The sequence below is a fragment of the Marmota monax genome, unplaced genomic scaffold (assembly GCF_021218885.2).
Source record: "Marmota monax isolate L192 unplaced genomic scaffold, Marmota_monax_Labrador192_F-V1.1 WCK01_AAM20220418_F8-fsc00432, whole genome shotgun sequence".
Lineage (NCBI taxonomy): Eukaryota > Metazoa > Chordata > Mammalia > Rodentia > Sciuridae > Marmota > Marmota monax.
The window spans coordinates 68,202-80,572 of record NW_026693953.1 but is presented as its reverse complement, the minus strand read 5'-3'; the positions used below and the strand labels follow the sequence as shown (position 1 = coordinate 80,572).

Below are 12,371 nucleotides of genomic sequence, written 5' to 3'. Positions count from 1 at the left end.
CCTGGGAACAAATTTTTACCCCTCAAACTTCAGATAGAGCCCTAATATCCAGAATATACAAAGAACTCAAAAAATTAAACAATAAGATAACAAATAACCCAATCAACAAATGGGCCAAGGACCTGAACAGACACTTCTCAGAGGAGGACATACAATCAATCAACAAGTACATGAAAAAATGCTCACCATCTCTAGCAGTCAGAGAAATGCAAATCAAAACCACCCTAAGATACCATCTCACTCCAGTAAGATTGGCAGCCATTATGAAGTCAAACAACAATAAGTGTTGGCGAGGATGTGGGGAAAAGGGTACACTTGTACACTGCTGGTAGGACTGCAAATTGATGAGGCCAATTTGGAAAGCAGTATGGAGATTCCTGGGAAAGCTGGGAATGGATCCACCATTTGACCCACCTATCACCCTTCTCGGACTAGTCCCTGAGGATCTTAAAAGAGTGTACTATAGGGATACTGCCACATCAATGATCATAGCAGCACAATTCACAATAGCTAGACTGTGGAACCAACCTAGATGCTCTTCAATAGATGAATGGATAAAAAAAATGTGGCATTTATACACAATGGAGTATTACGCAGCACTAAAAAATGACAAAATCATAGAATTTGCAGGGAAATGGATGGCATTAGAGCAGATCATGCTAAGTGAAGCTAGCCAATCCCTAAAGAACAAATGCCAAATGTCTTCTTTGATATAAAGAGAGCAACTAAGAACAGAACAGGGAGGAAGAGCATGAGGAAAAGATTAACATTAAACAAAGACGAGTGGGGGGAGAGAAAGGGAGAGAGAAGGGAAAGCATATGGAAATGGTAGGAGACCCTCAATGTTATACAAAATTACATATAAGAGGTTGTGAGGGGAAAGGGGGGGGAAACAAGGGAGAGAATTGAACAACAGCAGATGAGGTAGAGAGGGAAGATGGGAGGGGAGGGGAGTGGAGATAGTAGGGGATAGGAAAGGTAGCATAATACAACAGTCACTAATATGCCATTATGTAAAAATGTGAGTGTGTAACCGATGTGATTCTGCAATTTGTATTTGGGGTAAAAATGGGAGTTCATAACCCAATTGAGTCAAATGTATGAAAGATGATATGTCATGAGCTTTGTAGTGTTTTGAACAACCAATAAAAAAAAAGACTCCAGAGCTAAACCTGATTTATAAATATGTAATTGTTTTCTTCTTATTTTTTTATAGTTTTAACTCTTATATTCTGGGGTAAGATTAATTTCATGTCAACTATTGTACATAATCTCATGTAAAATCCAATAACATTTTTGATATATGAATATGCAATTACATCAACCTGGCTTATGGAAGAGACTAGTTTTTCTTCATTTATTTTTTCTGACAAAATTGTCAAAATTAAATTACCAGAGATGTGGAGTTTGAAATAAAATAAAATACTAGGACTTGGGATGTAGTTCAATAGTAGAGCACTTGCATAGCATGCACAAGGCCCTAGGTTCAATTCCCAGAACTGGGAAAAAGCCAAAACAAAGCCAAAAGCAAACCATTGTAATTCATGCTGTGGCCTTGCGTGAAATCTTCAGTAAGATTTGTCAACCATTATAGAAACTGATGGTAGAGTGTCTCTGATATTTGGCAAAGCTGTGGCATAACAAAAAGAGAATAGGATTTAAATTTTGAACTATTCTTATGAATCCCAGAGAACAATACATCTTCGATATCCACAAGTTCTGTATCGTGGATTCAATCAACCACAGATCAAAAGTGTTTTAAAAAATTGTACCTGTCTGTAACATATATAAGCTTCTTTTTCTTGTCATTATAATTAAACAATAAAATATAACACCATTTACATATCAAGTACATTATATTAGATGTTATAAGTAAGTAATCTTGAGGTGATTTAAGTATATGGGAGAATGTATGCAGGTTCGAATACTAAGCCATTATGTAAAAGGAACTTGAGCAATACTCAAGTTTTGATATCTTTTGGGGTCATGGAACCAATTCCCTGCCCCCATACCTAAGGGTAACTATAATTCATTTAAGCTCTCTGAACTGCAGTATTCCCATTGGTAAACCATATATTTGTGTGTATAAATAATAGATATAAACAAAACCTATTTGTAACACATATAGATAATCCTCAATTTTTAAAAAAATGATCTGTTTTATTTTTTTACTTTATAATGTGCAAAAGTAATACATATTCAATAGAGAACATACTTTGAATTTCAATTTGGATCCATTCTTTGGCTATTGCTATGTGGTTCAGTTCTCTTTTGAGATGGTGCACAGTGAGCCCAGTCAGCTCCTTGATTATCCAGGTGAACAGGAGTCTCTCTACAATGTGTCACATTGCAAAGATAACATGTTCAAAATATGTTAGACACATTCAGTGCATTTTTGACTTATTCAAATAACCCCACATTATGATGGGGTTATTTGGATATCAAGGAGTATCTCATTAAGTGTATATAACAATTGTGGTGAAAAGTCCCAAATATCAGACTATGGTTTGATGGTGTTTGGTCTTTACTCAAACCTTTTACTGAGGCATTTCACATTTCATTGTCATCTTTCTTCTCACCTCTGGCATCAAAGGCACTTTCAGGGTTGCTGGATTGCACGACCACTCTCAGACCAATGTTCTATGAAGTAGTTTACTAGAACTGAAAAACTCAGGTGTATTGTTTTTGAAAAAGAACCCAGTTTTACCAACTTTTACACTGGTCTGTTATTCATTAGCATGTCTCTGGTGCTTTTATAAACATTATCAGTCCTCCTATAATCAGCCTGCTTGGTGGCATTTTGTATCCCAGATGTCAGACAAAGACACTGAAGTTACAGAGATGGCTTGTTCAGAACTCTAATCTCCTTTATGATAAGCCACATTTCTTTCAGGAAGCAGTATCTTTCTTTTTAAGGTATGTGCTACGGTTTGGCTCTTAAATGTCACACAAAGGCCATATGTTAAAGGCATCATCACTAGCCTGTGATGCCACTGGGAGGTGCTAGAACCTTTTTAAGGTGGGGCCTAGTGGGAGGAAGTTAGGTTACTTGGGGTGTGCACTTGAAGGGGATATTAGGCCCCTGGTCCCTTTGTCTCTCTCTCTCTCTCTCCTTATTTCTCAGCCATCATGAGGTGATCAACTCTATTTCATCACTAGCTTCCACCATGATGTTCTGACTCACCACAGGCTCAAAGCAAAAGAGCTAAGTGACTATGGAGGGAAACCTTTAAATCCATGAACAAAATAAATCTTTCCTCCTTGTGAGTTGATTTTCTTAGGTATTTTGTTATGGGAATGGAAAACTTATGAATACATTATGTTCATTAACAGGCTAGGCCATTTTCTAGTCCTTCATTTGTAAAGCCCATCATTGTCTCAAACTTAATAATAAAATAAGTGAAATAATTCTGAATGGCACTTACTGACTTGTGGTTGAATAAAGGATTCTAGAGCACCGAGGCTTGGCTAAAGATCTGGTGTCTCCAAAAGGGTTGTCCACATCATCAGCATTTGTAGTCTGCACATGACCACTGTTAAAATGAAAAGAGTAGAAAATCCATGTGTCTTCATATGAAACCTAGGAGGAATAGTTGGACAGGGTTCTAACTTCTAAAAGAAAGCTCAGAATGTTAAAAATGAAGACATAACGATGGAACAATTTCCTAAAACATACAAATGATCAAATCAACCAATGGAGATTTTTTTTTTTCTTCAGAGATGCCATGCTGTTTGATCTTAAGTTTAAGGCTGATGGACAATAACAACAACTTTATGTTTCTAAATAAAGAAGTAACGGTTTTGGTTTCTGCAGTCCCAGGAAAAACCCTTCTGTAGACACCGGGTGGGTACTGAGGCATGATGGAAGTTATTATCTACCATAGGCAATAAGTTTCCTGCAGAATGGGAGTCTAGTTAGATGGTTGGAAACTGTCAATGGTGATGAGCCCCTGGGAGCTGAAAGAAGGTCAGGAGGTGAGTCCTGTCAGTTGGAGAGTGTTTCAAGGAGATCTGGGGCCATCTATAGAGACACTAATTAATTCTATCATAGGCAAGAAGAGGAGACAGTGATGAGTAGGGGAGGTAAGGACTAAAGGTTTAGATCCTCTTCCATGATCTTGAATCTACTCCATTCCTGGGTTATTCTTCAAATTAAAAAAAAATAAAAGAAGATCCCCAAAAGGCACAATTAAAAAAAAATAAAAGAAGATCCCCCAAAAAATAAAAAAAAGATGTATTTCCTTGCCATTCCCAGAAAGCCAGATTTAAATGCGTAAGAATAAGAGGTGGCATTTCCTGCACTTAGGTGTCAATGAGCACCTCTCCTTTCCCATGAATTATAAGACTCTTTCTTTTTGAGAATACTACTAGTAACACCCATGATATTGATTTTATAAAATATTCTATTTGTAAAAACAGAAAAAAATATTGCTCTTTTTATTTTTAACTTAATCAAATTCTTTAATAAACTTTTAATGACATCCTGACAGTGATCAGTCTGTATGCCAGGAAAACATTATAAATCTGCCAGAATACATAGTTGTTCTAAAAAGTGAAGTACAAACATAAGTGAGCTAAAAGCAACTACTATTTAGATATAAATTTCATGTTCTTTAAAACAGAGAGAGACATTACTTACGTATAGAGAGGAATGTATTGACTTCTAGAACTTGGACTCACACTTAGAAAAAGAAAATATAAGCAGTTTTATTATTGAAATTATTAATGAATGATTATAGGATTTCTCTTATTAATATTAAAAAATTTCAGATATCTCTCATCGGAATTGATCTCTAAAAGTTTATAATCTTAGAAATAATCTAAAGATATAATTTTATCTTTTCAGAATGTCATATAAATTGAACCATATGATAAATAACTCTGTGTATGACTGTTTTAATTGACCAAAATATATTTAATATTTGTCCCTATTGTGTGCTGTATGCACATGCTTTTTTATTGCTGAATAGTACTCCACAGCATGGAAATATTCTAGTGCGTTTATCTATTCATCTACTTAAAGACATCATGGTTGTTTCCAGGTTCTGGAGATTATGAATAGACACTCACAAATAGGTTTATGTGTAGACTTTTGGGAGCAAATTTTCATAGAGGAGGGCTTAAGGGTGCACAGTACCCTAACTGACTGAGAAAAAGATTTCATTTGCTAGCTGATATATCACCAAAATGAAAATAAAAATGCAGTACATTCATATAAACTGAAATAGTATTTCCCAATATGGGTGAGTTATTTGAACATATGATATGGAAATAAAAAGATGCAAGTAAAAATATTTAATTAACATTCACATATTAAGAATTAGTACTAAAAATTCATGTGTTTTGTATTAAAGACATTTGAATGTTCAACATTTCCATCTTGCTGTATACATGAGTGTTTCAATTTTTATATACAGTATCATCATCATTCAATTTGTATCCTGGAGAAATTGTTAAGGTTTGGATATGAGTTGTTCTCTGAAAGCTCATGTGTGAGACAACTCAGAAATATTCTGAGGTGAAATGATTAGATTATGAGAGTTATGACATGGTGAATTAATCCTTTTGAAAGATTAATAATTTGAAAGGACTACTGTATTGGGTGGTAACTGTAGGCAGGTGAGATGTGGCTGGAGGGAGTTGATTACTGGGGGCATGTCTGGGTTTATAGTTGATCCCTTGTGCATTGACATCTCTCTCTCTCTCTCCACCCCCCCATTTCTCCTTCCCTCCCTCCCTCTCCCTCTTTTCTGACTGCCATGGTTGAGCAGCTTTTCTCTGCCATATTCCTCCACCTTAATGTTTGGCCTCACCTCAGACCCACAGCAATGGAGATGGCCAATCATGGAATGAACATCGGAAACCATGAGCACCAAACTTTTCCTCCTCTAAGTTGTTCTGGTCAAGTGTTTTGGTCATAGCAACACAAAGCTGACTAACATAGTGATTTACATACTTGGCAAAATGACATTGTAAGTAATCTCTATAAAAATCTTGCACATTAGATATGGATCAATAAGATATAAGTTATTTTGTGAGAATCAATATTCTTTTCAAAAATTGTCCCTACTTGCATTTGTGGATCTTGTAGTGGTCCTTGGTTATGGTTTTAAATATTTCCATTTCATTATTCCTTTCTTTCTAATGATAAGAAATCCCTTTTAAAGTTACTTTATAGTAGATTTTTAAGAAGGGCAATATTCAAAGATGTAAAAAATGTGATTCTTGATATTATTTTTTTAATAACTGAAATTTATGAAAATACTCTCATTAATTTTTCTAACTGTGGACAAAGTCTCCTGTATTTCACTTTGGAATCAATTGTGAATCAGTAAATGTATGATTAAATGTGTAAGAGGAACCCTCCTATTGAGGTGATGATCAAATTGATTATCATAAAAGCAGAAAATCATATGAAACTCCAGAGAGCAAAAGATGGGATGACATCTTCCTGGAAAGCACATCTTTTCTTTTTGTGATGACTGTCTCAGGCTACTCTTTGTAACTGACTACATTATTTGTTGAAAAGCACATAGTTCTGTTTTAAAACTAATGTTTTCTACTCTATTTAACTTTTGAAAATGTTGGTTGTGACTCACCATCAACAGTTGGAAACATCAGGCTACAAATCATCCATTAAACTATTTAACAATGTCTACTCAGTAAACCAAACTGGGATAATTGCTTATTCGTGTTGAGAGAATGGATCCCTAACTCATATCATAGATAAGGGCAAATATCAATTATTTTAAACAGATAATTGTGAAAAACAAAACTTCAAATATTTTAGAAAAAAACCTAAGACAAGAAAGACTATCTTTTATTGTTTCAGAGTAGGAAAAGTTTATTTAACACTCCACCACAGCAATGAAACCTGAAGGAAAACATTGATGGAATAAATTAAAATTCAAAACTTCAGACACTTTAATACAGAAAAGTCACAGACTAGAAGAAGTTATTTTGTGACTATTACTAATAAAGGATTTTAATACAGAATATTAAACATAAAGGTTTCTATAATCAGTAAGTAAAAGACAAGGACACCAACAGCAAAAGGGGCGAAATAAGATAAGTTCAAAATGTGAAAATTCAACTAATTCATAAACATACAAAAATGATTATTAGTAATCAGGTAGGTGTAGGATGATACTGTAATGAAGTACAATTTCATTCTTCCAAGACTGAATGATTTTCAATCTGAAAATTCTAAAAACTTTCCACAATGTGCAGTAATGGGAACTTAAGCACTACCAGGGAGAGAACCCTTTGGTAAAATTCATTTGAAGAATATGAAATATCATTGGGTGCAGTGGCCAATGCCTCTAATCCCAGTAGCTTGGGAGGCTGAGGCAGGAGGATCAAGAGTTCAAAGCTAACCTCAGCAAAAGCGAGGTGCTAAGCTACTCAGTAAGACCCTGTATCTAAATAAAATACAAAATATAGCTAGGGATGTGACTCAGTGGTCCAGTGCCCCTGATTTCAATTCCTGGTATACCCTCCCCCACAAAAAAAGAAATGGAAAATCTAGAAGGTTCAGAAGAAGTATACACTGCTTGAGCAAGCAATTATGACACAATTTCCATATATAAAAACTAGAAATATTTTTATATTTGTATATGTGAAAAATGTAAATGCTGTTCCAACTCTGATAAAAATTAGATTTAAAATTACATTATAAGGATATGAATAAATTGTGGTGAATCTATTTAGTGGAAGACTACACTGTAGAGAAAACAAAAATCTAGAGACAGTCAATACCTATGTGTCTTGCAAGCACAATACAGGACAGAATGTTAGATGGCATAAATATGCATGATAATATTTATGTTGAGTTTATAAACAAGAAACCCAATATCATACTGTCTCACAGATGCTGGACTGAGGATTGCTGGAACACTCTTTTATCAAAGAATAGGCCCCTCTTCTGTCCCTCTAATCCTTGAGTTAGGGCATCAGATAATTCATGATAAATGTGTGATGGTTATAAATTTGAAATGAGGACCTTAGGAGATCAAACTTACAAACTGACTGGTTTGACTGGTGCTAAGAATGATCTTGTCTGAAATCTGTCCCAGAGTCCACCGACCATCTAAAATCATAACCAAATAAGAGACAGTTAATGAACAAATCACTGTCCCCTCAAAGATACAGACAGGCTCTAGCATCCTTTCTAGCACTCTCACATCAGGATGGAGCACAGACTCTCTGTGAAGGCACTCTCTAGGCATTTCTGCAACTCAGGGCTTGATTTCTGAGTCACTCTGGGTCTGTCTCCACTCTACACTTTGATTCCCTTTTCTAACTTGTTTTCTCCCAGCTGGAATCTGCCTCAGATCCACCTCCTTCAGCCCCAAGCCTCTGTGAAAAGTCTGGTTTCAGTTTCATCCAGTTACTGCCCTCAGGTCCACCTTAGTGCCCCTTTCCAGCCCAGCCTAGCTCCTAAGTCCTGAACCTCATTTTTCCTGGGGAGGATTTTGGATGCTAATATAATTTAACACTTAGGAAAAATATAATGTTGAAACCAATTTTTGCATGATATAAAAATATTTTGAAGTAGTTGAGAGATCCTCACAAATAGATGGAACCATAAAAAATTTTGTTTGTCCTTTAATTGATCTTAATTTCTATGTGAAAATCCCAGGTTTGATTTTTTATATTGAAGCTATGTATTTCTGTCTTATTATCATTTTTCTCCATAAAAACTGAAGAAAATTTACCAGATAATGTGTGCTTCTTAATTTGTGGTTCACCAACCTCTTAAGGATCCACATTTCTTACTGTACTTCAATACAACTGACATCTTTTTCAATCCTATGTATTTTGTATATTCAAAAACTTTATTATGAGAAGTAATCAACTGCTTAACTAAACTTTATGTAGTGAGGTATGTCAGCAAAGGATGAGGAATCAATGGAATTAGCAAGTGTGTTTCTACTTCCAATCAATGGAAGTAGAAAGTAGAAGAAAAAGCAGAGATATCTAATGCAGAGTTGGGAGGTCAAAAGTGAGGACTGAGATCTCAAGAATGCTTTGGGTTTAGCCTGGAACAAAGAAAGGGGACCAAGGCAAAATAACACTGCAAAACACAAGATCTTAGAGGGAACATGGCAGACTTGGGGACTAGGAAAAAGTTCAACAGAGAGAATTTGGAATGTTATGGATTGGTGTTTGGGTGATAGAAGGGAAAGCCAGAGGAAAAGAACATTATGTAAGGGAGAAAAGGGGGCTATGGCTAAATATGGAATATTGGGCATGTGTCATGTCTAGAAGCACGGATTTGATAGTTTTAAAAAGACATGTTTAATCATAGGAGGAACATTAACAGATTCACAGTTTAGAAAAATACTCTTTGGAATGAATATAATCTATGTCACAAATTCTCTTAATATTCACAAATTAAAAAAGAGGACATCTCTCCTCACAGCTTGGTATGCTTTATCATATCACATAATCAGAGAAAGCATACAGCAATCTATAATTCATAGATCTTCCCCTTCTGCCTTGAAGAGCACAGAAAGAAGTTCTAGAACCTATTTTCAGAACTATTCTCAGCATATATTATCTGTTGGAATCTTTTGTTTCTGTCTCCTTCATTCTTTTACTTATTCTATAGTAATTTTTTAAAAAAATAAAGTTATTGCTAATGAGTTTTGAGAAATAATCCCATAATAAAAATTTTCAGAGTTGATAATATTAAAATATTTGCAGTTAGTAATGGCATTCATGATTAAGGAACTTTCAACTTCATATGTAATTCTTAACCAAAATACTATTGTGAACCAAAGTTTTGGAGTCCAGTTCATTAACAGTAACAAACTCAAGGATGCTCAAGCAGTGTTCACAGACCTGGGTTATTGCTGGTACTCTTTCATATCTTTTCAGTGTAAAACACTGTGAGATGAGGTCAGCCGCTTTCTCTACTGTTGTTATTTCTGGATCTAGTTTTGGTGGTAGCATTTTGTCCCAAGGAACAGCTTCATAAGCTCTGGGGAATTATTAAATAAGAACAGTTTATGCAAAACACACAGTCAATTGATGTAGTTCATAACACCATCACATTCTGTGACATTCTTTATGACCACCCCCTGCCCCGATTCCTGCTACTTGGGGTACACCACAGATGGAATCCCCCATGCCCTCTTAGTGTGGCAGCAAGTAAACACAATGGGAGAGTATACCTATAATATGTCACTTTATGTGGCAAAGGGGACTGAGCATATGTAACTAAGGTCCCTAGTCAGCTGAATTTGAATTCTCAAAAGGTAGATGTCATGAATGGGACTGCCTAAACAAATGAACCCTAAAAAGTGACAAAACAGTAGCAGATATTCTTTGTTGTTGAAAAAACAAAGATTGTGAGCTGCAACAAACTGAATTCCACCAACAGCCCAAATGGTCTTGGAAGATGAGGACATTGTCCCAGCAGACACTTTCATTCCCACTTGGAGGGTCCAGGACAGTGAACCCCATTGGGACATGTCTGGACTTTTGATCAACAGAACTCTCAGACAGTAAAAACTGCTGACCTATTCTTTTGCTACCATTACCCCCACCCCCAACTCCGCCCTGCACTTGACCCTGGCTCCAGGCATGCTGGCCTAGTGCCCTCCCACAACACCTTAAACACTTCCAACGGGGGCTTTTGTGCTATGCTCCCTCTGCCTGCAGTTTAGTTGCTCTCTCCCAACATCCTTACAACTTTTTCTCTCCTCTTCCAAGTTTCTGTTTAAACCCATTGCTCAAGGAGGCCTCTCCACACCTTCTGCAGATGCCTGAAGTCCGCTATCCCATACTTGTGGCATTCTACTTTTCCTTTCTTTTTTTAAATATCACTTTCTAAAGCAATAACTATTTACTCTCTATCTATGTGTTTCCCTCCCTTTAGAATGAGAGCCTTTGAGAACAGAGACCTCACTTTGCTTTGTTCATGGATAATTTCATAGTCTAGCACATGGGCTCCTGAGTCACTGCATTCTCCTGTAAGCTTTCTGTGGTGTGTGCCATTATTCTCTATGACACTGTGCTCTCCTCTAGTGTGTGTATCTGTCTGTCTGTCTCTCTCCATTTCCTTTGTCTTGATTTTATTAACTATCAAACGTAGATGTTCTTTAAGACCTTGAAATGTTTATTATTTAGCCAACATGAGTAAGTAAATGTCTGTTTGGTGTTTTCTGAATTACTCATAGGATCCAGGGTATTATCAACCCATTACATGTGTCATTAAGGATAAAGAAATATATTTTAAAATGAAAATTCTACTGGGGAAAAAAACTTACTTCTGTGTAGAGGACTTGTAAAATGAGTTCTTGACATTATATTTCTTTTTTGGTTTAGCAAGTGCCTCACCATCCTCCTGGAAGACATGAATAGTAAGTTAAAAGAGATCAGGTGTAAAGAGAATTGCTATTTTTTTCTTTTCACCATGTTTTCTTTTATTCTTTATTCCTTTTTTTTTCAAGACCATCTTGGATTGACAAGTTTTAATATATCTTTTTCCTCTTTCATTTACAAAAGAATTTTGAATTTAGTTAAAAGTAAGATTTTTATAAGAAAGCATTTGACTTTTAAATTGGCAAACATTTAGTTTTGGCACAATGTAATTTAAACATTTAGAAACATTCATTGGTCTGGGAGATTTGTTCTGAGATACCTCCATCTCTTTGTCTTTCATCTTAGTTTGCCAAAATTATATAGCTATTTATTATTATAATCATTATTATAATCTTTACTGGTTACTATTTTTTATTTGTTCTTTTTAGATATACATGACAGTAGAATATATTTCGATCTATTATACATACTGGTGTATTATCTTCCATTTTTGTAGTTGTACATGTTATGGAGTTACACTTGTCATGTATTCATATATGAATGCAGGAAATTTATGTCCAATTCATCATACTATCTTTCCTATTCCATACCCCCTCTCTTCCATTCATTCCCCTTTGTCTAATACAATGAACTTCTATGCTCCCCCCCACATTGTGTGTTAGCTTCTGCATATCAGAGAGAACATTTGACTTTCGGTGTTTTGGTGATGGCTTATTTTACTTAGCATGATAGTCTCCAGTTTCATTCCTTTACTGGCAAAAGGTATATCATCATTCTTCTTTATGTCTGAGTAATATTCTTGTGTGTGAGTGTGTGTGTGTGTGTGTGTGTGTGTGTGTATCACACTTTCTTTTCCTGTTCATCTATGAAGGATTCCATAGTACAGCTATTGTGAATTGAGCTGTTATAAGCCTTGATGTGGCCATCTCACTGTAGTATGCTGATTTTAAGTCTCTGGGTATATACCAAGAAATGAGATAATTGTGTCAAATTGTGTTATCATTCCACCTTTTCTGAGGAATCTCCAGAGTGGTTATACC

At 35.6% G+C, this 12,371-nt stretch overlaps 1 protein-coding gene across 1 annotated transcript in view; it reads right to left on the bottom strand.

Moving 5' to 3' along the window:
• The window catches only part of Spmip7 (sperm microtubule inner protein 7), a gene marked incomplete at its 5' end in the record, with an annotated part of 81,435 nt that overhangs the window by 24,500 nt on the left and 44,564 nt on the right, over window positions 1-12,371 (bottom strand). The window contains 5 exons of the mRNA XM_046463912.2: window positions 3,426-3,533; window positions 4,640-4,681; window positions 8,022-8,089; window positions 9,847-9,985; window positions 11,277-11,353. Of these exons, the coding sequence (XP_046319868.2) occupies window positions 3,426-3,533; window positions 4,640-4,681; window positions 8,022-8,089; window positions 9,847-9,985; window positions 11,277-11,353 (434 nt within the window). The remainder of the gene's footprint in view (window positions 1-3,425; window positions 3,534-4,639; window positions 4,682-8,021; window positions 8,090-9,846; window positions 9,986-11,276; window positions 11,354-12,371) is intronic.